A 26296-nucleotide genomic window follows, 5' to 3' on the forward strand; every position below is an offset into this window, starting at 1 on the left:
TATTTTTACATCCGAATTAGATCGAAAGATTTATAATTATGTATCAATTGTATTGCAATTATTACAAACTACTGTTTTTCCGTTATAAAAAAAATGAAGTGTATACCGTCGACTGGGTAAAAGTGAACGAATATGTTTTAACTTCTAAAATATAAATAAAATATGAAAACATTAAAGCATATGACTCTCTGAATCCCATTTACCTAATATACCCAAGGGATCATTAGCTACACGGCCCGGTGTCATATGCTTTATTTTATTTATCAAGTTAATAAATCAATAAATCTGACGCGTACCTACTTCATCCTACTTACATATTGACGAGAGGGCGTACAATAAGAGTAACTACCTAATGCAATATCAAAATCAAGCATAGGTATATTTTTGAAATTGGAATGTCCAGGTGATGACGTTTCAGCGCACTCAAGCATGGCATATGTACAGTACCTACTACCTACACCATCGCGTGACCACGTCCACCCCACATTTTAGAACCGAATAATTCACTACGTTACACTTTTACTAGAGGCTTATTTTTAGAGCATGACTATATTCCATTAAGAGCGTTTTCGTGCGAATGCAACACGGTATAAGAAAGTCTAAACAGTTGTCGAAAAGTAATGCAACCTTACTTACCGACTTACTTATTATTGGGCGGTTTACTTATTAAGTGGCAGAATAGAAAAGAACGCAATTGGAATTAGCATTTATTTAAATAATTACCTATTTAAGGTTGCTTATTTATGAATTCCACTGAACACTTTCAGTCATATATAGGTATACATGTATTGTTGTATTTAAATTAACGTATGAACATATATGATAGACCGCGCGAAGTGTACACATTATTTAAATAATTTTGATCAAATATTTTTAGTAGCGTGAATTTCATGTCGACTTTATTCTCAAAAACCTAACTTTATTATGTTGTATAGTACGAACACGATTACACTTTCTTACAAATATAGGTGAGCCATTTATGAAACAAAAATAAAAATAAAATGATGTACCTTAATGACTTTTCCCTAACTACAAAATTCTATAACAACACGAACAGAAATATAATTTATTCAACATTAAAGAAAGCGAAATATTGAAATAACAAACACGAGGTGCATTTTTGACATCAATTACAGAGTTGTTACTACTGTTCTGCGATCCTTTCGGCAAATAAAATATTTTTAAACCGCCTTATGGCACGCTAGCCGGCAGACTTATGCCAAGGCTTTGCTGGAAAATCAATGCTCCTGTCTGCAGCGGGTCAAACCATACAGGGCGATTTTTAAATCGAGGCATTCCTTTTAGCTAATGGTAGAGTTAATGTGCAACAATGAAAACCATATTTAAGTGCGAGACACAAAAAAATAGTTAATAAAATAGTTTTCTTATTGTTGATCGTCGAAAATGAACTTTAAAAGTTTTAGGGTTACTTTGACTCAGAATAACTAGTTATTCTTAGTGAAAATAACCCAAAATAATATTTTTGGTTCTCATACAACATACAAAATTTTCAAAGTGGTTGAGCACCCCCTTGTAGTTGAAATAATAGAACTTGTAAGTAAATAAAAGAATAACAGTTTCCCCAGTTTTCCATAAAAATTTCGAGTCTGTTTTGTAATGGCATAGGCAAACAAAATGATAATGATAATGCGTCTCAAAATTGTCCTTTTTTCGGACACTTTTTCGGCGTTGTGATTTCGAGTAAAAATAGCAGAATGTTGTGGGTTTAAAAAAAAAACATTAATACACACTATACGTAACTAAACTTTTTCTGGAAATACCCGTCAATGGGTCGTTACAGTAAAGTCGATAAGATTAATAAATTGTCGCTTTGCTTGACTACGGCTCGATTCGGGAAATGAATTCGGATTCGGGAACTCACTAGATATGAAATAGTAAAGATATGTGACGTTCCACGGGTAAGGCTACCTTATGACAGTTGGCGCTTACGCTATTATTAACGCTGCTCCAATATTATTGCGGCGCTATGCGACGTAAGCACCGGCCATCATAAGGTACCTTTTTTCTTGGAACGTCACATATCTTCACTATTTCATATCTAGTGAATCTCTAATTCATTTCCCGAATCGCGGCGCCAGCCGCCATAAGGTACCTTTTGCAGTGGAACTACTTTACTATATCGTATATCGTATCTAGTTAATCTCTAATTCATTTTCCGAATCGCGCCGTGACTAGCTGTAGCGCTATATTTTAACAGATGCGATGATGCATCATAATTATAAGGTCACATAACAAAAGATCAACATTTATACTTGGTCAAGCAAATCTTGTCAGTAGAAAAAGGCGCGAAATTCAAATTTTCTATGAGACGATATCCCTGCGCGCCTACATTTTTCAAATTTGCCGCCTTTTTCTACTGACAAGATCTGCTTGATCAAGTATCTGCATAATAAAAACATTACCACGGTTTTCCAGCAATTATCTACTTTAGAAAATTGATGTCGAACGGTTGTCACAGATACGACATTTTCATGCTTCACGCTCACTGAACTTTGCATAGACCGATTTAGGTGCAATGCCCACAAAACTCTTTGCGTCAGCTAAACCAGTATGAAGTGTGATGTTTGAAGCTATACCACAGAATAAATAATAGTACTAAGTACAGAAGACTCACTCTCTAACAAAACGCGTCTGATACGATGAGCACAGATATGGCCGCTAGGTGGCGACAGCGCCACGCGCGGCTTATGGCAAACCCCAAAATTGGGGCCGAACGGATGCACTTTTAGCTACCTGTAGCAAAGCGACGAAATCGCAGAGTGAGACACGCCTGGCTTTACCTATGCGACACCAATCATGAGATATTAAAGGATGACTCACGCTAGACCGGGCCGTGCTGACGAGACGTGTCATTTTCTATGACGGCTGGTCGGTGATCATCAGTTGATCACGTGGTGTTTTCCATAGAAAACGAAGCGCCGGAAGCTCCGGTCCGGCCCCAGCCCGGTCTAGCGTGAGTCATCCTTTAAGAGAAAAATTGGAGTATTGTTGATATTTCACTGATAGGTACTTACTTTGTTCATTAAAAAAAAATCTCAAATTACGGTATGGCGGCATTTGATTTACAACAGACCAAAATTAATGAACACTATGAACAGTCAAAAGCTCTATGACACTTGTTTATGGTATAAAGTTGGTAAAAAGTTGTCATTTATATTTTTTTTTATACCTACTTGTTAGAGATGACAAGACCAAGATATCGTAGGCCACGTCTACGCCCCGGCTAGTCTGTGGCCATGAGTAAGCCCATTCATAATAATAAAAAAAAAAAAATACTAGACACAATCTAACAGTCGAGATGGAAATCTTTGTGAATCAGACGGCTGCAATAGGCTGACAACGATCTGACGCCATTTGTTCGACATTGTAATAGAAAAGAAAAGCACCTTTAAGTGTTCCGTAACAGATAAGAATATCCTCTAGCCGCCCATACGTCAAACTTTGCCAAGCCAAATGAAATTTTAATTTTGTCAACACAAAGTTCAAATTAGAATGGAACAGGAGACCTTTTTATAGGTCTCTGGGCGGCTAGAGGATATAATCAACTTTAAGCGTAAGTACCGTTAAACAAGCCAATTAATTTACAATAAACAAATGCGCGGAAATATTTACGTTGTTTATGTTTCTTGATTGACCACGAAGAATCGCGTGTGACTATATAATAGTTCGTTTTTATAGCATTAGAAATAAGGTAAACAAACTTGATGTGTCTTTTAATTGAAAAACACATTTTAAAAATAAGTTACGGCAAATATGTAACAATTATGAATCTAATACGATCATTTATATTCTTCTGCTTTCATAAGTAATAGCTTTTGATTTTCAAAAAGCGTTTTTCATTTAAAAGACATGTAAGATAGATACCTTCTTGCAAGTTCTTTCTAATGCTAAAAAAACGAACTATAGTTGAGCGCTAAACGCTAATTAATGCAATTTCTTACAGAGAGAAGTCCTGTCGTGTAAGTCACAAGTCACAATTCGAACTGTATATTGAGCTTTTTAGGTTGTTATTAGTCTGCCTCGCACATCTAAACTGTGAAATGAACTGTCGCCCGCGGTAAATTCCGACCGATACGACGTTCAATTCAATCCTTCAAGAAAAGAGCGTATCTACTCCCATCTTAAAGGCCGGCAATCCATTTACGACCCCTCTGTTGTTGCAGGTGTCCATGAGCACCTGTAATTACTTACCATAAGGCGAGTCATCTGCTCGTTTGCCTCTATTTCCTATTTCCTTTAGTACTATTTTGTCCTAAGGCATGTTTTAATTCTGAAGCACGAACAGGACATAAAAACACAACATTCGCATATGAAATGACACTACATTACCTACTTAATAAGCAATCAGTGGTCAATGCAATGATGACATAGGTACTGTGGCGTTCAAAAGTGCATGGATAGATGTCTACCGTAATGCCTTAATATTACGGTTGAAACATCTCCATGCACTTTTGAACGCCAGTGTACCTACTTCGTAGGGCCACATTGGCCACAAGGTAAGTGGGTGCGACAACCTGCCTTGTACGATTCCACAACATTAGTAAACAATATCATATATGTCGACTTGTAATTGTCGCACACGCGTAACTCGTTAAACTAAACAATTCTAATCACGACCTTATCCCGTGAACTTAGAGCTTAATTTCCAAATGATTACCTGAGAGTTAACTGGGCATGTGAAAGGTTGCAGTCGAAGTACTTTGACTGGTTGTGTAAAATTATATAATCGCGAAGCAACCTCGCGCCCAAAACGTCGTACATATTTTGTTTTCGACGGACGATGATATAGAGTTGCCAATCAAAACAAAGCTATTTATTGAATCGTAAATATTGTTAGTTTAGTAAACAATGTATTGTTATATTTGTTGGTGTGTCTGTATTGTTATGGTATCCGCATGTAGTCACAAGACAATAGAAGAGGGGGTAGCCGTCAAACTCAAACACGATAAAATGGATTTTTCATATGTAAATTTTAAAAATCTAGGCTTATCGGGTTTGACCGCTCAGTCCTCGTTTTACGATCTCCAAAGCAGTACCTAATGTTTATTGATTGCATTATTTGCATTACATATTTTCATGTTGAAAAACGGCGTCTAAACCATATTGTCCTCTACTACTGCACTTCTGTATTCAAGGGCTAGAAGCAAAATTCACAGTACATAAGTTGACAGTACTGTGTCTCGTTACCTAGTAGATAATTATGTATTATTTCCATTCAGCAAGTAAAACGACTGGAGTAATAAAAACGTAGTATTTCGCCAGTACACAAATAGCGTAAAACACAATGCTGTTACTTCAATAGACGTAATAAACTTTAGAATTTAGTAACACAAATTATCAGTTGGCGAATAAATAACAATTCGGCATTGCATCACGAATCAATTTTGACGTAGGAGTTATCGTGTCGGCAGGTACAGTCGCCATCAGATATATCGGAGCGGCCAAGGTGGTCACAAATATCTGAACACGCCTCTATTGTCAAAGCGTTAGAGTGCTTGTTCAGATATTGTGAACACCTTGGCCGCTCCGATATATCTGATGGCGACTGTACCTAATGATGAGGTAATTGATACCTGTGGCGTGGCTGTAGCAACTTATTACAATTGTTACTCATAAGTTATAGGTACCACTTAGGCACTGGTCCCACCGCGAGCTAGTAAGCAATGAGCTATCGGCTATAAACACGAACAAAAGATAAGCACTCCCGTGTAAATAAAAGAGACACGGCGATATTTATAGTTACTCGCCCAGCGGTGAGCTAACTAACTAATTATCTCTATACCAAATTTTATCTAAATCGGTTCAGCGGTTATTGAATCCCCATACAAATTTCCTCCTCCCTTTTCACACCCTTAAGGGATGATTATTGAGATTAAAAGTATGCTATGTTATTCCCTGGAATATTATTCGGAATGGTGTCACTATGCTATCAGAAATGAATTCGGCACCCCCGATTTATACGCAAACGATACCAAACTTGACCTAGTAGCTTAAATGATACATGATACAGATATCAAGATCAAGTTGAGAACCCCCCCCCCCCTAAAAATTTACATCAAAAATCTCGGTGGCTCCACTTCTTGAATCCATCCTTGGGTCCTAAGGACCAATCCTGCCAAAGGAAATCTCTTGTTCATGCAACGCCGTATGTTAGGCCCAGCGCCATCCGCTAGTACAACTATATGCCAAAATACGCTTATACACGAATTATTTCCCTCATTTTTCCTTCGTTTGGTGGCCTAAAGTGGCTCTGAGAACTGTAGACTTCATTAACCCCCATGGCTTCGCTCTTATAAAAAATCTAGGAGCTGAATCGACAAAAAAATCTATTCAAATATTGATGAACCTGCTCAAAAAAGATACATGCAACATATAAAGGAAAAAAAAAAGTACAAAAGCATTTTTGCCCAAGATGAAACGGATACCTTCGTGAGATTTCCAATGTTTTTTTGATGTTTACCCTATATTTAATAATAGCAATATTTCACAAAAATATTGAAAAAAATTTTAGCTCTACCTACCTATACCGGTTTTTATTTTTAAGTAGGTACATATTCACATACCTAGCCTTGCTAAAACCAAGACTCATCAATGACTCACCATCACTATGAATAAATTAGTCGCATTACTTTATTAGCTCAGATGTTACCACTTTTCCGATTTTCACGGACTGCCAAAAGTATTGTGCTACCCCGCGGTCACCGCGCCACACCGCAGCCGCGCGAGACAGGGGAGCTCAGATATTTAATTACTTAAAAACAAAACGCGAGAGCTTCTAATAGACACGTAGTTATTATGAGATATTGTTGTATTACGAATCTGGGGGCCGATTTTTGAATTTTGTTCACTCGATTTCGTCACTCGAAAATCGGTGGAAAACGACGAAATGCTAATTTTTGAAATACGAGCGATCGAAATTTGGAATCTAGTGGTATTGACCACTCGATTTCAATTCTATTAGTAGAATTTAAACGCCTAGTAGTGGAGATATCATTTAACGAAATACACGAAATCGAGTGGTCGAATTTCAAAAATCGGCCCCCTGTTTTTCCGTGGAAATTTTCACACATCAGAGAGCGGATAGCCTCCTAAGATCGGGATTGTACAAACATATATTGCACAATCTATTTTGAACTTTATTATGTAGGTATTGTGTATGTGTGTGTTTATTGTGTGTTCTATATGGGTCAACACACACGTTCACGTCTTTCCTGTAGACATACCTACCCAAAAGTTAAGGGCTGTAAAGATTAAATTCTTTTCTACAGGAATCCCAAATTCCAGAATAAAGCCTCTCGATCTCAGGAGGTTAAGAGTGACATTCCATTTCCAACTGCAGCTGCAATACTGTTCATTTTACTATGGAAATTGACAATGACAGCGACGCGTTTCCATAGTAAAATGAACAGTATTGCAGCTGCAGTTGGAAATGGAATGTCACTTTAAGGGTAAAATTTTGAATACAATTTTGTTAGTGATTTTGAATTTGGTGGGAACCATATGTGACGGCGCACGGGTAAAGGTACCTTATGACCGTTGGCGCTTACGCTATTATTAACGCCGCTCCAATATTATTGCGGCGCTATGTGACGTAAGTGCCAGCCGCCATAAGGTACCTTTTTCCGTGGAACGTTAGGTACATATTAATCCAGTAGTCTGCTTATGCTAACCTGAAATTAAATGACAAACACTTTTCCATTTTATTACATATTTAGTGCCATGATGCCACAATAACAGTACAGTAGATATATTAATTGAAAAGTTACCTATTAACTTGTATATTATAAATATTATAATGATAATATAGTAGTTTGAATATTAAGTTGTTATTTATATAACTACTTACTCAGAGAAAAAATATTATTTAATTAGGTACCTACTTATTTACAATGTGTAATTGTTGCTATCATGTTGGACCCGGGTACCTATGTCCTTAAACTACGTCCAAAACCACCGCGCCGGTGGACGGGCAGCAGCGTCCCTCAAATTCGGTTAACTCGACTGCGATCGCCAACCCGCCTGCCAAGCGTGGCGATTATGGCATTCACCCCCCATCCGGCACGTATGGAGGTCTAAGGGGGAGGCCTATGTTCAGCAGTGGACGTCTTATGGCTGAGATGATGATGATGAATTGTTGCTATCATGTAAGTTTGGTGGACCACAATTGAATAATTAAATTATTAATATTATGTATGTATGTACCTATGAAGCCAAAGTTAGCGAACATTGTGTACCAAATAGGTGTAGTGAATTATCGCAGTTCGATTGTCAAGTAGTTAATCAGTAAATTAAAGATGGATGATTAGTACGTGCAACAGAATTGTTAATTAATAAAAAAGATGTCTTAAGCTGGTAGCATGTCCGTGGCAGCGTAGTAGATTAATTTACATACGTAATTTCAAGAAAGATGGGCAATACATATCAAATAAACATTAACCTATTAACTAAATTAATCAAATAACTTGAAACAACTTTTGAAATCTGCCTGATTCGGGAAAATGAATGAGTAGGTAGGTATCAATTAATCCATACATTTTTTTATGTAATTGAAAGCAAACGAGCAGACGAACCTCCTGATCGGAAGCAGTCATCGCGGCCCATGAGCGTAAGCAACATCAGAGGAGCCACTTATGCGTTGCCAAACTTTGAGAACCCTAAATACCTGCTTCTTGAAGAACCCCATGTCATAGCGCAAGGGAAACACCTCAGAAGGCACAATTTCATATATTATGAACACATCCTATTGCTATTACACTTGCTGTAAACGGCCTTGTTATTTAAATAAAACGGTCAATATATTGATCGTTTTGCAAGTTTCACGGTCATGGTGGTGTTAAATGGTATGACATCGAATGAACTGGCGATGTATTTCTTTAAGCGGTCACGAGGCTGACCGTGACGTATACTTTTACAAGCTTTTTTAACTTTCCTATGTTTCGTAGGTACTTACTTGATTTCTGAAGTGAAAACTTCTTTAGCGGCGCTGTGCACTCTTGATGGGGAAAAAATGTTAAACTCGCGACAGGTCACGTGACCGTAAGATTCGTAAGACGTAAGACGGACACGTGACCTGATCGAAAAACTGTTACAATGTCATTGAGTTTTCACTTCTGCCGGCACTCCCGGAGTGCAACCCGTTGTTTATTTTTATAAATAAATCAACTGAAAGCAACCTTTGAGTCAGTTCTCGGTGTCTGGTTGACTGGGCACGTACTTTCGGTGACAAAGAAATGTTGGGGCATGGACTAAGAAAGTAGCATGGTTAGGATATCATCAAGCTCTCCAACACAGGCAAATTAAGTTTAAGCTTATCGGAATCGTCTGTCAATGTCTCACTGTGCAAAGAATGGTATAGTTGGCATTAAAAGCTAGTAGTTGTACTTACTTAACTATGAATCTAATAAATATTTTCATATTGACTGTGAAACAATTCATTTACCACAACTTCTGTTAGTGTTCACGTCAACATTTAATAATTTTATGCAGCTATAACATTCATTTGTAATTAATTAAGATTAAGGAAAATGTTATGTATATTTACTTAGAAATATTCGTAATCATCTAGTTCAAGGATAGTAAAGTATTTACCTACAAATAAAATGAGTCAATAAAATGACATATTCTTTGACTAAGTAGCACTAGCATCCTCTGAACTAGTCATTTTAGTTTTCATAAACGCATATATACCTACTTAATGTAGGTTCGTACATGAGATATCGATCTCGCTTTGTTATATTTAAACAGACAAGGACAGTAGCAAAACATTATGATTATGACCTCTCATTAATTAGCGCTTATTACGATGCACTAAACCTAACTCAGGTTTTAAAGTGACAATTGTTACCTACGAAAACGTCCTATACTTACATATTCTACTAACATGTTATTATGGAGGCATTCCTTAGTAATTATTGGTATTTATTAGGTACTAGTAATAAATAACTTGGCTGGCTTGTTGCATATATATTAGAAAAACTTTGCGTTTAGAAAATTAATAGGTACGGAACATACGAGTAGGTAAGTTTAGCGTGACCATTAATAATAGGTAGTTAACTTAGGTACCTACTTGACCGTAGTAGGTATCGATTCAATTTCAACAAATAATTAATTGCGAAGGAAGTTGTTATTGTGAGTCAGTAACCAAACTATATTATAATTAATAATTAATAGCATTTTTATCGATTTCTTAAAGAAAATTGAAGAAAATGGACTTCCAAAATGATAAATAAATTATTTGTTACCTACCCTTTTATATGTGCTAGAAACTGATATTGTTTGCAGTCGGTGCCAAGGAAAATCTTAAATGCTTTTTAAGCATGAAGAGGTAACAGACAGAATTACTTAATTCGTTTCGCATTTGTAATAATATTACAAATGCCTCTATGTTATTCCCTATATAATAATATTATTATTAATCCCTAATAATATTATTATAATAATTGCCTTAGCCGGCCGGCCAGAGTGGAGTCGTTAGAGCTATAAGCTCCAGGGGTGGAAGTGAAATATGCATAAGACGCGAGTTGGCACAGTGGCTGTTAACAGCCACTGGGTAGAAAGCGGCGCACACCTCTCGACACCCCTGAGCCGCTCACACCGGTGTTGCCCTTGAGCCATCCTAGATGTCGCTTTTTTGTGGGGGCCCATCTTGTGAGGGCGAGTCACCGTCTGCCGGAAATAAAATTGCATACCGTTTTATTAGGCAGGCGTCCGGTTTTTTACCCCATAGCTCAGTACTAGTCCATCGCTTTCACCCAATAACCTAGTTCATTTTAGATTTCATCAACTCTCAATAGCCCTTACACCCTGGCGGGTGCTGCCTCTGCGTGCGTCCCATGACACGGGTAAGGGCAGCATCCGCTCGGTGTACCCCTTACATTTCATTAAAGTGTCAAAAGGGCCTCTACGTGTTGGCTTCGGCTCCGCGCACGCCTCCCAAAGGTCCGGAACACCATTTTTCCGTGATGGGAAAGACATATTATTATTAGGGATTAACATAGACTATGTATAAAAGGATAACATGAAATAGGTACTTCCACATGAAATATTTTCTGGATATCGTCTGAATATCGCTGTTCTATAACAGTGAGGGTTAAATATTCATAACCGCGGCGGCAAGGGGCGAACTTCTGTTACCGAGGTCGAGTCAATGTTGATATATCACTAAATGTATGAAAAACCGAATAATATAGGACTTATACCTGTGCTCAATACAAGGCTACAAATGGACTTGGCGTATGAAATGCACTTTTGTGCCCTCGATAAAATGTAGGTTGCATTGTGTTAAGGGGCCCACTGATTAACAGTCCGCCGGACGGTATCGGCCTGTCAGTTAGAACAAAATTTTGACAGTTCCGAACAACTGACAGGCCGAGTGGGGTACCTACACATATTTAAATGCAGAGATCATACGTAATTTTGTTTACAGCAAATAAATTAGTAAAGTGTAGTTAATGCAATATAACACAGATATTTTTTGATTTGTGGTTCGCGACTTGATGAGGGGTCGTGAGGTTCTTTTAGGGGAAGCGCGATGGGCTCAAAATCTTAAATAAAAAAAATTGGTTACAAGCAACTGAGGTCAGAGGGTAACGTCATGAAAAACATTACAATAGAACCTAAGTGTAATTATAAAGCAAACAGTATAAGAAACGGTTAGTTTAAAATAAAACATGGTCAAGCAAGAGAAGAAAACAATCAAAATAAAATGTGTGGTTTGGAAAAAATACTTGATTCCCTTATCACGATTTTTTCTTTTTTAACCGACTTCCAAATCTCAAAGAAGGAGGTTATCAATTCGGTTGTATGTTTTTTTTATTTTTTTTATTTTTTTTTTATGTTTGTTACTCCATATCTCCGTCATTACTAGATCGATTTTGAAAATTCTTTTTTTGATTGAATGTATATGCATACAGATTGGTCCCGTTTTTGTCAAAACCCAGTTCTGATGATGGGATCCATGAGGAATCGAGGGAACTCCTCAAATCTTAAAGGCATACATATAGTGATTTTTGGGTTTTTATCAAAAAATCAAGCATATACACCCAAAAAAGTGACATTTGATGAAGTGGAACTGCTGATGATGATCAGAACGGAACTCTTTAACGACGCATAGTTCACGGTTGGCGATTTGTCCTCTTCGTTATGTTTGTTAAGCAAGTTAAGTTTTTAAGCCACATTTTTGTCAAGCTCGAGTTCTGATGATGGGATCCATGAGGAATCAAGGGAACTCCTCAAATCTTAAAGGCATGCGTATAGTTTTTTTTGTATTTTCATCATAAAATCAAGCATTTACATTAAAAACTGTCGCATTTGATGAAGTGCGTATAGAGGTTTTTGTTTGATCAGAAAATCAAGCATTTTCATTAAAAACTGTTGCATTTGATGAAGTGGAACTGCTGATGATGATCAGAACAGAACTCTTCAACGACGCATAGTTCACGTTTGGCGATTTTCCTTTTCGTTATGTTCGTTAAGCAAGTTAAGTTTTTAAACCACATTTTTGTCAAGCTCGAGTTCTGATGATGGGATCCATAAGGAATCGTGGGAACTCCTCAAATATTAAAGGCATACGTATAGTTTTTTTTGTATTTTCATCATAAAATCAAGCATTTACATTAAAAACTGTCGCATTTGATGAAGTGGAACTGCTGATGATGACCAGAACAGAACTCTTCATCTTCAATGACGCATGGTACACGTTTGGTGATTACGAATTTCGATTTTGACTTGGACTGGGACCCGGACTCGGACTCATACCCGGATCCGGTTCGGACCCGGATCCGGTTCGGACCCGGACCTGGACTCGGATCCGGATTCGGACCCGGACTCGGAACCGGACTCGGACCCGGATTCGGATCCGGACTCGGACCCGGTCTCGGACCCGGACACGGACCCGGACTCGGACCCGGACTCGGACCCGGACCTTGACCCAGAAAACCACTATGACACCTTAACTAAATAAACAACTATGATTACCTACCATAAAATTAATGTAGGTATAAAGTACGATGATGCCAATCTTACTAGCCCCTCCCGCTTAAACCCCCGTACACCGCACGGCATGCGCCATTAAGTGGGTTAGGTTAGGTTTGAACTGCGATCCTCACAGAACCGAACAAGGATTAGGTTAGGTTAGAACTGCGAGCCTTACAGAAACGAAATGCTACTTGAAAAGTGGGTTTGATTAGGTTCGAACTGCGATCCGCACAGAACCGAACTGCTATCTGAGGAGTGGGTTAGGTTAGGCTAGAACTACGACCCTCATGGCTCCTCTTCACGATGGGCCAACGCCGGCCACTCCAAGGGACGCATTTATGCGTTAGAGGGAGCAAGTGATATTGATATCTCATTCTACCGCATGGCTGCGTCCCTTGGAGTGGCCGGCGTTGGCCCATCTTGTAGAGGAGCCATTATACAGAAGCGAAATGCTAGTAGAAAAGTGGGTGGTTTTACCTCCTTTTCTACATAGTGTACCATCTACAATAATCTTTCATCGGCACCCATGGAAGTCGGTTTTTTTTTCTTAAAAATTATTACTTGTCTTTTACTGATGGCATTTGGTGTGACTCATAATAAGTAAAGGAAAAAGGTTTTCCCGGATCTTGAATAGGGCCGGAAAAACCTTTGTGGTGACTCAGAAACGCTGTGATCGACTTTTCCAGCACAAACATAATTTCATAAAAAAATATAATATGCCGCGTAAGAGTAACAACTTCTCAGTTATATAGGTATCTTGTTTGTTTAACAGTGAATGAACTATTAAATTAAAAAACGCCCCCTATAAATGCTCAAAGATGGCGTAATTGCATTTACAATGTAAGTTATTATAAATTATACCGACAATCAGGTACTTATCAATGTATTTAAGAGGACAAGAATACTGTTAATGATTATTATAAATCAATTATTAACATTTAATGTATGCTCTCTATCCATACTAACAATAAAATGGGCACTTTGATATTATAAATGCTGAATTAACTATGTTTGTTACCTTTTTATAGCTACACCATAGAATAAATTTAATAATAGTAATACTAGGTACACAAGACTCACTCTTTAACAAAACGCGTCTGTTACGATCAGGACAGATATGGCCGCTAGGTGGCGACAGCGCCACGCGCGGCTTATGGCTAGCCGCCAAAATTGGTGTGGAACGGATGTACTTGTAGCTACCTGTTCCAAAGCGACGAAATCGCGGAGTGAGCCACGCCTGGCTACACTATAATTAATATCAATTCAAAGTATGGCACTAACTAAACTCTCTTATAATTACAGGCAATGTGTAAACAAACATTTCTGGAATGAATGAAGGATGTAGGTAAACAGTAACTTAATTACACTTAATTTAAACTGTAACACTTTAGTAATCATTAATTGGGTAATAGTACTACATAGCATGGAGCCGGATACCTTCACTTAGCCAAATATTCATGAGTATTGAGTGATTTATTAGACCTAATTCGTTTGTTAACAGTGTAATGTTGGTACCCTATAGTTAGCGACGTCAGCGTAAATAAATATTGTCGCCAAAGTGGCCAAATATATCGGGACTAGGGTTGCCAACCGTACTATTATATAGTATTGTACTATATTTTGGCTCTCTGTACTATGTATATATATTTGGAAAAATATATAGTATGCTAAAATACTATATTTTCGATTAAACGTAAATTAAGAAAGAAAGAAGAAAGAAAGAAAGAAAATACATTTATTTACGTCAACCAACCAGTTAAATTACAAATTTTATATCGACACATAGACGTTAAATAGGACCCCCACTCAGCGTAATGCTAATTACACCTATGTTTAGTATTTTATCTAAAAAGGTACTATATTTTCTTGAAATGTATTATATTATTGATGCCTTATTCTGGAAAATACTATATTCCACCAAAAAAAAGTTGGCAACCCTAATCGGGACACATCTTTATTTTATATGGTAACAAATGCCTACCCTTTTCAATATTGTCAATCCTGTGACCTATTTAAGAGACTGGTTTTAACCCCAATTTTAAAATGAGTACCTGCAAACAATACAAGCAAATACATTATTAGTAAACTCTGTTTACCCCTTATAAGTATACCTGTTTACTCCTACAGCACTATTAAATAAAATCATATTCAAAATATATCTATATATTTAAAGAAATTAGCATTCCAAGAGACGCAGTACAGTGTTCCCCACACTAGGCTCGATCACCTGCAACTTACCAAAATTGTATACTCCTCTCTCTCATTTTAGCTTACCTATATCTTAGTTACATCGATGTTTCTGTGCCTAGCCATTTCTGATTTACTAACGGTCCTGGAAATTTTGGTACGTATTTAAGTAATTAAATATGTAAAACAAATTAATAATTAGAGAAATATAAATAAAATAGTTATGCGTTACAATCGCAAACTCTCGGAAAGGCTTTTTGTTCCTTCATCTGCGACCCAAATTAGACTGTCTATTGTCTATCTATTGTATCTAATGATAGAAGTACGGAAGAAAGAAACTATAGCGAGTTTTATAATCATTGCAGAGTTTTCGTGACCGCTGCAGTTATCGCAACGGAGGGCGCCTGTAACACTTAGCGCTCTCGCAATGCATCTCAATGCCATCGCCCAGTCGGCAAGTGAAAACAACGGCGCCTTCAGATGCGCAACCTAAATAAATAAAGGTCTTATTATGTTATTATGCTATATTAAACTTAATTAATGATGTTTACTTACGCCCCTCTAAGTATCTAAGTACCTACTTGTTCCATCTGGCTATTTAGGCTCGCTTGAATTGTATATACTCATAAATAACAACACGTAGCTATGTAATCGGCGATTATTATTGAAATTATAGGTGTACCTACCGGTGTACTATACGACATATACCGATGGGTTATTCTCAAAAAACTTTACATAAACCTCCAAATGTGCAATCAACAACAAAAGTGGTTAAGCGGATCAGGCCAGTAGGCCAGTCCAAAATGATGTAAACACTCTCGACGAAGACGATTACTGGTGATCACTCCAACCCTTGTGTCCTTACGAGGTGCATATGCAAAGTGTGTGGCGGTCGACCAAATTAGAAGCGATCGTCACGCTCAACGAAGCAGTAATGTGAACTGACCAGAATTTTTATACCTCTTCTCTCTCTCATCTTAGCATACCTAAGCTTCTTCCAAGTCCAGTGCCAGCTATCACCTTTTGTACCTACCTAATATCGAATATTAATTGTGGTCCAGGCTAGCGTGACTATCCCGTATATATAGTCAATATAGTGTCCGAACCGAAATCAACAGCATTTCACAAGTTCAAACTGTCGAGAACCCCAATCTATAAGTACGTGATAGGTTATATTAAATTGAATAGCATGCATTGCACAAGCAGTTTCACTGGCGTCGGAAAAGGAAGCCCAGTACGTCACGGTCGGCGGCGCGCCGTTAGGAAAAATGTGTTACTGGTGCGTGGTACAGCTGATGGTACACTCGACTACGCATATACAATATATGTTTTACTTATTTTGGCCAGTGGTGGATTTGCAGTGTTGGCCGCCTTAGGCCCTAAACCCTGTTTCTACTAGCCGCACCTTTCTCAGCAACCATCTATAGACTGCCGCCTTGCTGACGCGACTAATGTCTTGCCGCTCTAGACCAGGGCCTACTGCAGGGCCTTCTTAGGGAAAATAAGCCACGGATTTTTGACGTGAAACATTTTTTTCGCAACCTATTTTGATGTCCCATTGCTGGGCAAAGGCCCTTGATCTCCACGACTCCCGATCTAGTAGGTACCTCTTCCGGCTAGTTGTTGAAGAAGGTCTCTTGTCCGCCTTCTGCCATCTTCTGGCATCCACTTGGTAGCTGCCCTAGCCCACCTGTCTGGATACATTCGGCTGTGAAATAGCGCACGCAGGTGAATTAGTCAGCTACAATAACCAAATGAACCGAAGTATTATCGCGCAATCGCTTTTAGGGGAATGCTTTAGAGGATCTGACATTTTGACCTTAGCACAAGGGCACTGCGACAGTATCGCGAGATCATTTTCTAATTTGTATTATTTGCTTTCGTGCTATCTGAAACTTGAATTTGACACTTCTCGAAAATAAACGTCAAACTTCTATGAATTTATGAGTTTATGACGTATAAATAACACTTGTACCTACTGCGTGGGCTATCGAAATCGCTGCAGACTTTTCTTGGTCTAACTCTACATACCTACTTACTGGCCCTACAGTGCCTAAATTGGAAACTTGAACTTGACATGTCGGTGTCGCGTTTCTATTCAAGGGCAAGGTCAATTAAGGGACTCCTGTGCTGCCCTTTACAGTTAACGCTACTGCTAACTGCTACTACAATGGGGTGTTGAATGGAGATTAGCAGTCTTTTATATTAATCTTGTCTCTGTATAAGCGCGTCTCTTAGAAGTCTTGATTGCAAAGATCATTTTGGTGGCGCCATCTAACGACCAGTAGCAGGAAATAACATGAAAGACAACCAAATCTCTCACTCATGAAGTTCATGTCGCGTCGCATCTTTTGCTTGCTTCCGTTGCTTTCGCACCACTTTGTACTTTGTTGAGCACGGATACACGTGGCACAAAAAAACAGTATTTTATTCATAAATTGCAGTATTTAGAAGCTGTAATAAATTATCACTCTGACGTGACGGAAAGGAGTAACGTATGTCTTGAATGGCGTGCCAAAAGACATGCGTTGCCGACTGTACACATTATACTTACACTGATTGAATGTTGTCGTTCCCTACATTTTTTGCTACGTTTCCGCCAACTTGCACCACACTTAGTTGAACACATGACTAATGTAAAGTATGACAAAATCCGGATTCACGCCGTCAATATTTACCTTGTTTTACTACTTTACTTTCAAATCAAGTGCAGATATAGTCCATAGTTGTTATCCATCGTATTTTCTCGGAAACGTTCATATTTATTTTGTCATGCTACGTCAGTCAACCTCAGTACTTTTTGTACCGAGACCGACTGAAATAGCGAGAAACGTTCGTACGTTTCCGTGAAAATTACGATGGGGAATAATTATTATGGGGAAGTTGATTAGTTATCTACTTTCTTCCTGGAAATTTGTATGGGCCCGTGTGCTACTACATAATCGGCTCAATCATAGTTACATTTAAATATTACAAAACCAGATAGATATTATAGGTAGTAGATTAGCCATTCTCCCGGACATTTTGATGACCGTGCGAAGATAAATATGTAGAGCCCCTTTCGATAATTTAACGGTTTCTGTTGTGCTGTATCTAGAATAGAAAATATCGTGCTCGAAAAGAATGCAAAAACACGACTAAAAATCGGTCAGGATCCTCAAGCATACACAAACGAGGATAATATTATAGCATCTAAATGCACTGAAGTGAAAAGGATGGATTGATTGCTGGGCTATTAGATGAAAAACCGCCTGTCTAATACAATTACCGACTATTGACGTATTTGTATAGAAATATCATCGAAATAATTAAACCATTCGTCTAAAGATCAATATTTGTTTAATTTCACTTCATTGCAATTTAAGCACCTGATAATATACGAGTTGTGGAATAAAGAAAACTAGTTTTTAAATAAAGATATTTATGTATTTCGATCTTCTTACAAAATTATTTACAACACCATTATTATGCAAATATTCAATAAATCATTATAAATCATACAAATGAGATAAATTAACATTTAAGAGGCGCATTTACAACTTATAACTATTACTATTTAGGCTAGTACAGATCGATTAGTACAGGATCCGGGCGCGCGCGAGGAGAGCAACTTGTGCAGTTCATGTGTTTATTTTATTTCATTATTTTAATTCATTGTCTCATCGTTGTCGGCCTCGCGTGCGCCTCGTCACCTAAGACGTCACTCAAAAACACACCTGACACTTAAAACGGCCTCACGCAACTCACCAATTTACAAATTTTGCCGTTTTTTACAAGTAGGTACTAAAATTGGCACTCCGCCTGAAGTGTTACTTACTGTTTTCCTCATTGAAGGCCATAACTGATATAGTATTTAGACCGTTGAGTAAATTGTGAACACGTTAAAGTTGTTAAATAGTTTGTAATTGGTCGATTAGTTTCCTTTTCGGCGAATAAATTATTCATACGACGCGCGCGTGTAACAAGCGACGTAGGAACGGTGATGTCATTAAATATACATACAACATATCACAATAACAATAAACACAGGCGTGAAGGACAATGCTCCATCATTTACATATTCTTTGAAGATGCAAAAGACGCGGAAAATTAAGTAATGAAGATGTAAAAAGCATGTCGTTTGAAAAACAATGAGAATATATAGGAAGGTATCGTCTTGGGTCGTCCCATTCGTTTTTCGCCAAGTTTCTTAAATTAGTCCTATTCTGCTTTCGTCACGCATTCTACATTGGAAGCCACCGACGATTGTGATGAATGTAGAATGAGTGACGAAAGCAGAATAGGACTAATTTAAGAACTTGACGAAAAACGAATGGGACGACCCAAGACGATACCTATAAGAATTTCAGTCGTATACAGAAGTATTGCCATGTCGATGCTTGGTGATAATTATGTCGATGGCGTAACTAGGGGAGGTATTCCACCTATCCAATTTCTTTGTCCAATGTGTATGTTTTCTCACATTTTACTTTAAAGAGAGATTGAGACGCACTGACATTGGACAAAGAGATTAGACACGTGGAATACCACACTCAATTACGAAATTTCTAAGATTCTGGTCGACATTCACATCTTAAATTTATTGGCAATTGGTATTTCACATTGATAGAAAATAGGGATTATTAGGTAATTCACACTGGATTAACGGTGTAACCGGTTAACCCCGGGTTAGTAGGATGGTGCAAGTGGGGCTAAAGGAAGTTACATTTTTGAGTGACTAATGATTATAATGCATGATAACTAACACTAATGAAAGGCGCCTCAAATAATTGTTTGAGAGGAATGTGAACTAAAATGGTAGCTAACAAGCAGTACCCTAAGGCGTCCATAACGTTCCATTTAGAAATATTTACATCTTCGCAGCCTGAACTCAAACTATACTACATTTTTACACTAAACTGACAATTTAACACTAATCTATTTATACAAACATTAATTTACACTGTCGTATGGTAGATTAACCTTTAAAGTAATACTTTCATCAATACCTAACGTCTTCCTGTGAATTAATAACAGAAACTCAAGGAGTGTTAAATCATGACCTGCCAAGGTTAGCAACCATCTTGATAAACATAATTATTATTGTCAAGAACATTGCATTTAAAATATAAACATTAATAAATTCCAATTAATAGAAATTCTCATACAGACGCAAATTATCTTAAATTATAATTTGGCAGTACGCACGTACAATGCACCATGTTTTTACTATTTTCAATTCAAATAAATCGTGTAAAAATTACACTATCATGTGTTCAGTCTTTCCTTCGTTATATACATGGACAACGATATACCGTCGGCCGGCGAGCGACATACGACAAGATGACAGCTAGTGATATTTTGTCGCGTCGTTTATCGCTCGTGACACGGTTTCAGCAGCTGTGGAGTTTGACAGCGCGACAAAGGGCTGCTGTCGCGGCGAATATCACAATGATTGAAGTCTGACTACTGACTAATCATTAACTAAATTCTCGTCTTATACGTTTTAGATGGACGTCATATTCATAATTATGGGCTTATTATGGCCATATGTTTAAAGCAAACCCATATATTTGTCATGTGACATTATCATGATTATTTGGTTGTTTAACTATTACTAACCACCGCCGTATAAGCCGCTCTTCAAATCAAATTAAAAACGAAAGAATCGTTCAGTATCCGTTGTGTAAACGGAAGTATTCGTCTTCGTGTATAAAAACTGTAGCACAAGATTCCCGTGTTGGTAATAAATATGAATTATTGCATAAATATTCAGCTGCATTAAAGCTGCACATTACATCACTGTAACACGGAAACATTGTAATGAAATTGAATTAACGTTGAGTATGTAATCTAAAACGTAATGTTAAGTAAGATATTTGGATACTTAGACACAGTACATACCATTTTACAATTTTACATGTCGATCTGATATATAAAAAAAAAACCGGACGAAACGAGCGTCGGAACAGATGAGTCGTATTTAAAACAATTGTCATTGTCACAATACAGTTTAGATTAAAGTGTCATTCTATGGAACTTGCTAACTATGTAAACAAAACGCCATAGTGAAGTGATCAATTTACTAGGAAATTTTGTTTACATAGTTAGCAAGTTCCATATAATGACACTTTAGGACCTTGTGTGCACTAGTTGTTAACTGAGTGCCTCCCGCGAATACCTAAAAATACTCTTTAGACTCTAAAGTTTAGAGTGATGCAGATACACAAATTTAGATTTTTGTAGCAGGCTCCTAAGTTCATGAAACTAGCGAGATGCTCGAAAGATTTGCACATAGTGGTTTACCGCGCTTCGCTGTTTGACAGTGGCTTTCATTGAACGTCGCGTCAAATGATCAATTTTGATTCAATTGACGTTTAATAGTCAATGAATAGTTATTCGGAGCTGCATATTAAGTTAGAATATACCCAGCGTTTCCGTCAAATACTTTGGCCAACAATCGTGCTACTAAACCAGAAAATAATACGCCGTTTTCTAGTAAAATACTCATCCGACCCGGGCCGTTAACAAGGATACGGGCAAAGACTAAAGATCAGTTTTCCTAGGATAGCGGTGCAGTCATATAGCGGCCTTCTCCATACTAAATAATACGGCTAAATATGGATGTCGATGTCGTAGTATTTGTATGGAGACGGTCGCTATATGACGGCACCGCTATGTTAGGAAACCGGAGCAACAGTATATACGTCTCATCAAATCCGTAACGGTATGAGCTCGTTTAGCCAAAACCATCGTCCCGAACGGGTAGGGTTTGCACGACGGATCCGAAATGTATGAGAAGATCCGCGGATCCGGATCCAGATCCGGATAATTTCATACATATCGGATCCGGATTGCAAACCCTACGAACGGGTAATAAACCGAGCAAAAGTCCACTAACATGGCCCACGTGTGAGTAGTGGGTAGTGTGTAGTGTGTGGGTGCGGCTAGTGCGCGGGGTGGGCGTGCTGGTGCTGCGCCTTCTTCTTGCGCTGCGCGAGCATGTCGTAGAAGGGGTTGTGGCTGATGGAGCGCCGCAGGCACTCGATCCACTCGTCGCGCTCCTCCGCCGCCGATGCCGACATTCTGCGGGGACACGTAAGTTAAACTTCGAGGTTCAACGGTTTAAAACTAATCGGTAAATAGGTTTTACCCCAAAACTTTCTTTAAATTCATCATATTATTGGATAAGCGCAGGACTGGCAAAAGCAAAGTACAGGAGATTCCCTAAGCGTAATATTCCATCTGTCTAATTTCTTTGTCCAATGTGTATTGCGTTTCACATTTTGCTGAATGAGCGAGTGAGACGCAATGATGTTGGTCAAAGAAATTGGACAGGTGGAATACCACTCTAACGTAAGTATCCACTTCTTTTACAACTAGTATGGCGACATGGGTACTTAATTAGGGCATTCACTGTACACTTGATCTATAAAAAGCTGCCTATTATTTGACTATTCTTAAACTTTCGAATTTTAATGTTCGTAGTAATAATGCCCCAAATCCATACACTAACGACGGTATGATTCACCACTTTATGTCAAAGTAATATAGGTTAAATTTGAACGGCGAAGATTTTTCTGTATTTAAATGTAACTTGTCACTTTGACATAAAGTGCCTATGTCGAATATTAGCCTAGCGACGAGCACTAGTACTTCTACCTTCCATTGCCAAAGCAAGTGCTAGCATCTACCGTTCTCGTCGGTACGTTCCCTTGTGTATAGTAGGTTCTGCCATCTTGTGGGCTACATCGGAAGCATAAACGACACATTTACGCCTCGCGCCAAAAATCTGACGGCTGCTATGCTGACCCCTATAGTCCATGCACGGGGCCTATAGTGTTTACCTATAAACGGTGTGTTTCCCCTCGACGACCTTCCCCTCGGAGTCGGTCTTGCAGGCCTTGATGAGGTCGGCGCCGCCGCTCGCGTACAGCTCCAGGCAGTGCGGCCGCGTGCGGTCCGACGCCGGACGCACCTGGGACACACACCAAACAAACCACATTTATACTACATTATTATCATACAAATCTCCTTCTTCTTCCTCGCGTTATCCCGGCATTTTGCCACGGCTCATGGGAGCTTGGGGTCCGCTTGACAACTAATCCCATGATTTGACGTAGGCACTAGTTTTTACGAAAGCGACTGTCATCTGACCTTCCAACCCAGAGGGGAAACTAGGCCTTATTGGGATTAGTCCGGTTTCCTCACGATGTTTTCCTTCACCGAAAAGCGACTAGTAAATATTAAATGATATTTCGTACATAAGTTCCGAAATACTCATTGGTGGTACGAGCCGGGGTTTGAACCCGCGACCTCCAAATTGCAAGTCGCATGCTCTTACCGCTAGGCCACCAGCGCTTATTATCATACAAATAATAACAGGTAAAAACTGTAAAAAACCATACTTATTTAACATTTCTGAGCACATTTGGAGCTTACTACCTAGGTTTAATTCAAAGTTTGGTAATTATTTTACGATAAACAAAGTTATAAATACACAAAATCATTTCCGCACCGAAAATACCGATGTATGATTATTATCGAGGCTCGGAAGGAGGGACTTGCTGGCTGAGAATTTGTTTTAAACGGACGACCTTGGAAGCAGAAAAATACACTTAACTTTTTTTTTATAGAAGTGTATTTTTCTAACGAAAATACGGCAACCTATAAGTCTGTCAAACAACTTTGTATGTAGAAAAAGGCGAAAAATTCAAATTTTCTATGGGACGACAACACTTCGTGCCTATATTTTATAAATTCCCGCTTTTTTCTACTGACGGAAATGGCTTAAGTGACTATATTTGAGACAGCTAAATAGTCGCGGTGCCAACATTATAATAATAAGTACTGACCATCTATTTGGCTGTTTAATGGACGTATGTCTTCATTTAATATGGTCATTTCAACTTTTCAAAAAGTTTGGAACTAGACAAAATAGAATTTGTATGCAACATTGCATTCCCGAAATCGAGACTGCAATAGCGGGACTGTAACTTTGTAATTTTTAATTTTTTACTGCCCATAAACTACGCACTTTGGCACCTATTTTTAACCAGCAAAGTCCACTTGGCCGGTTAAAGAGTGAAATTTTCGAACGAATTTGGCACCGCTAACCTTATTTTTTTACATATCTACATGGCATATATACATGGCATATATACGTGTGCTCTATACTTCAAAGACAAAAGTGAGACTTACAGATATATTTACAAGTGGAGTACACTTGGCCGGATAAACAATAAAATGTTCGAACGAATTTGGCACCGCTAACCTTATTTTTTTACATATCTACATGGTTATACGTGTGCTTTATAGATCAAAGACAAAAGTGCGACTTACGGATATATTTTCAAGTGGAATGATGCCCCTCGGCTCCTTGTCCGTCGTGTATTCGAAGTAGTACAAGCAGTTATCGTTCAGTATAAACCACCGTCTCTTCCACGACTTGTATCTGAAATTTGAATAATTACACCATTAGATAGATAATTTCTTTATTCATACCCACAACATACACGGCATTATAAAAGAACAAGATAGAACATGCAAAACAACTTAATTACTAAAAACTATTAACTAAATATGTATTACATTAAAAAATTATGAAGCCATGTGTCGTGGCACAGAAAAGGCGCTGACTCAGCATTGTGATGCGGCAAACCACATCGCTGGTATTCTGCCAGTACCTTACATACAAATATGCAACGCTTATTGAAAAAACAGTTGGAAAAAACATTCCTATTTTGTTGAAATATTCCTGACAAAACGTGAACGAATACTATCAAATTTAAATATGCACATGTTAGCGCTTTACAACATAAATCGCCGGGGATAGTGCAATACCGCGTAACAAAGTCGATAGAGTTCTAAATTCAAACAATGTAACAAAGAAATTGGACTTTACTGCATTTGTTAGTTACGCGGTATTGCACTATCCCCGACGAAATAGTGTTTCAAAAAATCAGTTTTCAGTTTCAGGGTTCAGGGTTTCAGTTTCAAAAAGTCTAGTAATTCCACAATCGGCAAGCCTGATTACTAACGAATGTTATGATATGATCTTGATTTAAGTAAAACAAAAAGATTTTACAAAGAGTTTTGAAAAAAAAGAAAAAAGGCTAATTGATTAGGAAGGCAATCAATTGATATGGCACCAAGCATACAAAACTATAAAGCACGTTTCAGTATAAAATGTTCCAATTGCGAGAAAATATATTAATCATGTAAAATGTATGGTTTAGGTACTGACATTGCATGTATCATCAGTCATTTATACTTTCATTTGTGTTACCTATTCACAAGATATTATTTCATTTATTACACTTGTTAAGTCCGCAATATACTAAATTGGGCCAATTTTTGAATACCCGCTTATCCTTTTGTTGTTTGTATGTGATTTATAGTTCGTTTTTTTTAGCATTAGAAAGAAGGTAAGCGATCTTAACATGTCTTTTAATTGAAAAACGCTTTTTTAAAATCAGTAACTATTACTTATAAAAGCAGAAGAATATAAATGATCATATCAACATTGTTACATATTTACTGTGACTTATTTTGAAAACGTGTTTTTCAATTAAAAGACACATCAAGATTGTTTACTTTTTTTCTAATGCTAAAAAATACGAACTATAGTTAGTTCGCCTAAGTGAATGTCATAAATAAATGTAAATTGTAATTAATGTACCTGCCGCCCTGCTTCCATAGCCACCCCTCCTTGTCCGGGTTGAAGAAGGTGTGCATGAGATCGTTCCCGTCGTCCTCCGGTATCTTGAATGGCTCCGTCTTTATAGACTCGTATAATGACTGGAACATTACAACAAACACATCAATATGCAGCACTAAACTCCGATGGACACTTAAAACGCAATAAGGTATAAACATTGACGTATATTTCAGGACTGGCTTTACGGGCAACAAGAATGGGGCCTACTAGCCAACTAGTTGCGACCAATCGCGCGCGTGATGCGAATTCATCGACCAATCGCTGTACTCAGCGGTGTGACAACGCCACAACGCGATTTGTCGATGAGTTCGCATCACGCGTGCGATTGGTCGCAACGAGTTGCGTTAGACTGCACGATTGGCTCGAATTCGTGAGTGCCACCGCTGAACTAGTACCATTTTTAGTGCCCGCAAA

At 38.1% G+C, this 26296-nt stretch overlaps 1 protein-coding gene and 1 long non-coding RNA gene across 4 annotated transcripts in view; one reads left to right on the top strand and one right to left on the bottom strand.

Moving 5' to 3' along the window:
* Positions 1-26296, top strand: part of LOC134667223 (uncharacterized) — a 470671-nt gene that overhangs the window by 247346 nt on the left and 197029 nt on the right. The gene's annotated exons all lie outside the window — the stretch shown is intronic.
* The window catches only part of LOC134667174 (cytohesin-1), a 119043-nt gene continuing 111334 nt past the window's right edge, over positions 18588-26296 (bottom strand). For all 3 annotated transcript variants that reach the window (XM_063524491.1, XM_063524490.1, XM_063524492.1), the window contains 4 exons: positions 25844-25962; positions 24505-24616; positions 23010-23140; positions 18588-22248 (listed from right to left, as the gene is read on the bottom strand). In XM_063524491.1, coding sequence (XP_063380561.1) covers positions 22110-22248; positions 23010-23140; positions 24505-24616; positions 25844-25962 — 501 coding nt within the window. In that variant the 3' untranslated portion in view covers positions 18588-22109. The remainder of the gene's footprint in view (positions 22249-23009; positions 23141-24504; positions 24617-25843; positions 25963-26296) is intronic.

The sequence above is a fragment of the Cydia fagiglandana genome, chromosome 9 (genome assembly GCF_963556715.1).
Source record: "Cydia fagiglandana chromosome 9, ilCydFagi1.1, whole genome shotgun sequence".
Lineage (NCBI taxonomy): Eukaryota > Metazoa > Arthropoda > Insecta > Lepidoptera > Tortricidae > Cydia > Cydia fagiglandana.